Source organism: Netta rufina (assembly GCF_964035555.1).
Source record: "Netta rufina genome assembly, chromosome: 7".
NCBI classification, from domain to species: Eukaryota; Metazoa; Chordata; class Aves; order Anseriformes; family Anatidae; genus Netta; species Netta rufina.
The window spans coordinates 23185190-23190896 of record NC_140130.1 but is presented as its reverse complement, the minus strand read 5'-3'; the positions used below and the strand labels follow the sequence as shown (position 1 = coordinate 23190896).

Genomic DNA, 5707 nt, shown 5'->3' with positions numbered 1-5707 from the left:
TGCCCAGCCTCAGCTGCACGGGGCAGTGGCTGCACGGCCCCGGAGCTGTGCAGGGGGAGCACCAGTGCCTGCCCAGAGGGCTCGCACGTGCACCGACACCAGACGTGTCTGGCGAGCACATGGGCTGCCTCGGCTCTGCCGCGTGCTGGCTGCCCAGCTCGGCCCCGCCGTGCCCGGGAGCTGCACGCAGGCACAGTTTGCATCCCGTGCACCCCGTCCCTTGGGGACCCTGACCCCATCAGCCCCACATTTAGGGGCGCGGGGGGGGGGACGGGGTGCACCCCGTGCCGTTCACCGCGTAGGTTTGGCTGCAGCGTTTTGTTCTCCGGCCAAAGCCAGGCAGCGGGGCCAAGCCAACGCCATAAATCCTGCTTTGGAAACGCGCTTTTCAACAAGGCCGTGATTTGCCAAAAAGCTCTCAGCCCCGCTCCCGGCCCGTCCCGGGAGGCTGCTGGGTGCCAGCCAAGCAGGCGGGGAGGGGAGAGGCGGGCAGCACAGTGCTGGCCGAGGAGGGGGAGGCTGCACGTGGCCACCCCCAGGCATGGCTGGCCGTGCACCCAGCTCACGTGCACCCCCTGAAAGAGCAGCACGAGCAGACGTCCGCACCCCGCTTTAATCCCGGCCCCGGGGGTGGCTCAGAGCAGGGGGATGCGGGAAGGCTCCCAGAGGCGCCGGGCCAAGTCGCAGGCCTGCTGCACCACCAGCTCGGAGGGGATGATGCCCAGGTGCACGGTCAGCAGCTCGTAGCACTTCACCACCTCTGTCTGCTGGTTCTTGCTGTAGTAGCGCAGCAGCTTCCTGGGGGGGGCAAAGTTGGGGTGTTGTGCAGGGAATGGGTCTGCAAAACCACCCCCTTTTGGGTCATCTTCCCCTAGAAAGCCCCTGCCAAGGACATCCCTGCAGCCCCAGGACTGCAGACGCAGGCTGTGTGGCACCCAGCATGGGTACCCCCCCGCTGCCCCGTCCCAGCAAGGGCAGACACCGGTGCCAAGCAGCAGGGCTGGGGGCTGCCGACCTGTAGTAGTCTCCTGCCAGCATCCCGATGGGAGCAGAGTCGTCGGAGAGGACGGGCACCTCCATCACCTCCAGCTTGTAGCCCTGGGGACAAAGACAGCAGAGGGCAGGCCCGTACCAGGGAGGGGAGGAATGAGGGGCCCGGGGTGCTGTGAGAGGGGCTCAGCCCCATCCCACCCCTCCTACCAGCTCGTTCTCGAACCAGAGGAAGTAGGAGCAGCAGTAGTCGCCGTCCTGCAGCATCAGGGTCGTGTAGCCCTTCTGCAGGTATCGCCGGGCCAGCGCCACCAGGGACCAGACCTGGGGGACAAGGGGCACCCGCAGGCTGAGCACAAACAGGCTCCACAGCTCTGGCCCCGCTCAGGTACTGCTGGGCCGCATCCTGCCCGTACCTTGCTCTTGACAAACTCAGCCAGAGGCCCCTTGCCCAGCTCCGAGCTGGACTTCTCCGCCACGCTGAGAGACGGGGCCATCATCTGCCCGGCTGTGCGGTCGACGTAGATGAAGTGCACCAGGCCAGGGAAGTCCTCCAGGTACGTGGGGCTGGTTAAGGGCGTCCAACAACCTCGGTGCTCTTTTGGGACAGCCCCCAGGCCTCAGGAAAACCCCCCTGACCGCCTTCACCTTGCCCCCATGCCCACCTCCGCCCTCCCTGCGGGGGTCCCGGCCCTGCCGAGGCGCGGGGAGGGATATGACACCATGGTGATGTTGCGCCTGCTCTTCACCAGCAGGAAGTCCCGCCAGTCCAGCAGCTTCTCCCTGACAAGGAAAGGCAAGGTGAGAGGCTGGGACCCCCCCCGGGGTTGTGGGGCAGCCCCCCAGGGGTGCGGGTACCCCTTTCACCTCATCAGCTTCTGGGCACGGTCCCGCAGGCCCTGCGACAGGCTCTGGCTGGCGGAGCTGAGGAAGAGCTGGCGGTACACGGAGCAGAGCTGCCGCTTCACCGTGCCCACAGCCTGCAGCAGCCTGGGTCGGAGGACAAAGGGGACACGCTTTTGGTTTGTGTTCAGCACAAAAGGGAAATCCCTGGGGGCTGCAGGCATCCCCCGCCACCCCGTACTCACTCCAGGCTGCTCCCAGGCTCGCTGCGGGAGAAGATCTTGTTCTTGAACTCCACCCAGGCGTTCTGCAACTACAGAGACAGGGCTCAGCGCCTGGCCAGCGGGACAGAAGGATGGGGTCCTTGCATCCCCACTCCCACCTGGACGTCCTGCCCGCTCAGCTTCTTCACAAACTTGTCCATGCGCTGCCGCAGCTCGGCCAGGAAAGGGAAGCTGCGGGGGGCTCCCACCTCCTGCCCCTCTTCCAGCTTCTTCTCCAGCAGCAAAAACCCATCCAGCAGCTGGTGCAAGGTGACGGCCACGTGGATCGTAGGGCCCTGTTGGAGAGGAGGGAGAGGGGTGAGGCAGGACCCAGCCCAGCTCTGCTGCCTTCACCTTACAGCTCACCTTGGTCAGCAGCACGAGGGAGATGCCCGGCCAGAGTGGGAGGCAGTGCATGGTGTGGGGCAGCAAGGGGCAGTAGCTGTCCCGCATGTTGACATCCAGGAAGATCCTCCTGGGGTTTGAAGCTTCAGGAACCAGGGGCTCCAAGGTCTGGAGCAGGTCCTCTGCCACCTGGGCAGAGATCAGGGATGCTCAGCCCCCTGCGGGGACGAGACAGCCCGCACCAACCCAGAACCTCCTGCAGGGACACGGGGGCAGAAGCACCGCCCTGAGAGCTGCAGCCAGGCACAGCCGAACTGAGCAAGGTGGAGGGGCCACACAGCAAAACATCGGCAGTGAGGGAAGCGCCCAGGAATCCCGAAAGAGCAGCACACAGAGGGGAGGCTGCTCGTGAGGGATAAGTGGCGAAGAGCAGAGGCAGCAGAGAGAACCATGCCAGGCCTGGGAGGCACAGACCCGGGAACAAGTCTCACCTGGACATCCGCAGAGTCTGCATCCCCAGCAGCCGCCGGCTCAGGGCTCTCGGACGAGCTCTCACTGCCTGCAGGGAACGCAGCAGCTCCGCTCTCCCTGCCAGCCCCCTACGCCCCCCCCCCAGTCCCCCTGTGGGGCTGCAGGACCGGCGCACGGCTCCTTCCCAGCCAGGCACTCACCCGTGCTGTGTCTGCCCGGCGAGGGCTGGGGCGTGTAGTAAACCTCGGGCGTGGAGAGATCGTCTGTGTCCTGCCAGCCAGGAGGGGCTGGATCAGCCGTGCCCTGCAGGCACAGCTCCAGTGCGGGCAGCACCGCCAGCATCCCACGCTGCAGCTCCCAAAGTCCCGGGCCCTGGGGCAGCCACCCACTCTCACCTGATCATCTGACTCCTTCTCTGCAGCTCCGTGGGAGCTGGGGCTGCTCACGGGGATGCTCTCGCTTCTCTTGGGTCCGTGAGGCAACACCTTCCCTGCTTCAGACTTCCGAGACAAGAGGAAGAAAATCAAGCCCTGGCCCCAAGACGTCAGCCCCCCAGGGGCTCCCCAGTCGCTGCCCAGCACCTGGGGGCCGAGCTCCTCCTCGGCGCTCTGGCTGGGGTACAGGTCCTGCACCAGGAGGATGAGGATGAGCAGGTCGGCGGGGCGGATGGAGCTGGCGTTGCGGCTGCGGAATGGCAAACGGAGGGGTCAGGAGGGGTGGTGAGCACGGGGAGGGTTGGTGGGGCCGGGGCTGGGCACACCTGGAGTAGAAGGCCAACAGCTTGGTGTGCACCAGGAGGAAGGCATGGCCCACCTCGTCCCCGCCGCGCTCGGGGCTGGCGTTGATGTACTGCACCACCTGCCTCTCCAGGAACTCGATGCACTGCTCGCACAGCTGGGGGTGGATCAGCCGCTCCACGGCCTGTGGCATGGCAGAGAGGGGGCTGAGCCCCCCCAGACCCAGCCACACAGCCCCAGGGCAGGCTTGGGCTGCTCCCTACCCCCGTGCACCCCATGGCTTGGGGGGCTCCCTACAAAGAACCCTGCCCCAGATGCCATGACCCCACACAGCATCACACCCTGCCAGCCTGAGGGACATCCCCGGGCTGTGACCAGCAGGTCCCAACGCACGGTACCTCCACGGCAAAGCTCTGGTCCTCCTCTCGCAGGCGGAGGTAGGTCTCCAGCAGGCCCCGCAGCAGGCTCCAGACGCGCTCCCGCTGCTCCGAATCCATCGGCCGCAACCTGCCATGGCCCCAGAGCATGAGCCACGCGTGGGACATCACCACCCCGGGCGGGTGGACACCCCCAAACCCAAACGGCAGCCCAGCAAAGAGATAGCAGGAGGGGATCCCACTGTATGGGAGGGTCTCAGCTACGAGACGTGCTCCCAGCTGCCCCGTTTCACAGCTCCCTGGACCCCCATGCCCCAGCCCGCCCCGTCCAGTGGTCCCTGCTCACTCCTTGCGGATAAGGTGGGAGTCGAGCGTGACGAGGCCGCAGTGAGCCTCCACCAGGCGCCGCAGCACGAAGAGCGTCCTGCGCAGGTCGTCCTCGCTCTCCGTCCCGTCGCCGTTGACCGCGATGTACAAGCAATCCCCAAACTGCAACACGCAGCGGGGTCAGACCCGGGCTGGACGCCCCCCTCCCCGGCTCCCCCTGCCCTGCCCTGCCCTACCATGTGCAGGACGTGGAGGTGCTGCCCGTGCTCGGCCCTGAAGCAGGTGTAGGTGTCCGACAGCTTCTCCAGCAGCGCCGTGCAGGAGATGATGAGGGGCGCGAAGAGCGTGTTCAGGCTGTCCTCCACTGCCGGGCCCTGGGGCGCACGGCCGGCTCAGCACCCCGGGACCCCCGCACCCCCTGCCCCATCCCAGCTCCGCGCCCTGCCCCTGCCCCCGGTGCCCCCCGCCCGGTCCCGTCCATCCCGTCCCGTCCATCCCCGCCCCGTCCCGTCCCGTCCCGTCCCGCCCCACCTGCACGGCGGCAGCGGCGGGCGGCTGGAGCCGTCGGAGGAAGGCGGCATCAGCCCAGTAGAAGAGCAGCTCGGCGGCGCTGCTGGCGATCAGGACGCACCGCATGGTGCCCCCCCGTGCCACCGGGACCCCGCAGCACCGGGACCCCGCGGCTCCGCCCGCCCCGCGCCGCTTCCTGCTCCGCCGCCCGTGGCCGCCGCGCCCACGCGTGCAGCGCCCCCGGTGGCCCGGCGTAACCCTGCACGGCCGGGACCGGCTGTGCCCCGCTCCCGGTGCCGGTGCCGCTCCCGGTGGCGCTCCCGGTGCCGCCCCGGGATGCTCCGTGCCGCCCCGCTGCCGCCCCGCCGCGGACAGAAGAGGCCGTGGCGGTGGACAGCCCAGCTTTATTACCCCTCCCGTCCCGTCCCGTCCCGTCCCGTCCCGGTGCGTCCCGGCTGCTCCAGCCCGCACCCCCGGTACCGGCGGGCAGCGCTCCGCCATCCCCGCTCGGGCCGGGAGCTCCCCGCCGCGGGGCGCGCACCCCCTGCCTCCGGGCTCACCGCTGCGGGCCTCATTAATTTAATTACCAACATTTACAGCCGTGGGCCCGAGCCCTGCCCGCACGGCCCGGGGCAGAGCCGGCCGCCTCCTCCTCCCGGGCCGACCCGCAGCATCCCCGGAGCACCCCCGGAGCACCCCCGCAGCATCCCCGCAGCATCCCCGCAGCATCCCCGCGCTGGTCCAGGCCGGGCCGCGCTCGCAGCGGCCGAGCGGCAGCAGAGGGAGCTGCTTCCATGCGCTTGCTGCGAGGCTCCGGGGAGGGTGCCCGCGCTGGGCTGGCCGC

General features: G+C 68.5%; 1 protein-coding gene across 1 annotated transcript; it reads right to left on the bottom strand.

The window, feature by feature from the left end:
* Positions 1-510: 510 nt before the first annotated feature.
* Positions 511-5023, bottom strand: HPS1 (HPS1 biogenesis of lysosomal organelles complex 3 subunit 1). The gene is made up of 18 exons (XM_084290489.1): positions 4885-5023; positions 4590-4727; positions 4373-4515; positions 4048-4156; positions 3673-3833; positions 3494-3596; positions 3308-3412; positions 3113-3182; positions 2933-3000; positions 2463-2630; positions 2216-2392; positions 2079-2146; positions 1858-1980; positions 1711-1773; positions 1407-1557; positions 1201-1314; positions 1016-1098; positions 511-798 (listed from the first exon to the last, which is right to left on the bottom strand). The coding sequence occupies exons 1-18, from the start codon at positions 4987-4989 to the stop codon at positions 636-638; spliced, it is 2112 nt and encodes a 703-aa protein (XP_084146615.1). The 5' UTR covers positions 4990-5023; the 3' UTR covers positions 511-635.
* Between the last annotated feature and the right edge of the window lie 684 nt (positions 5024-5707).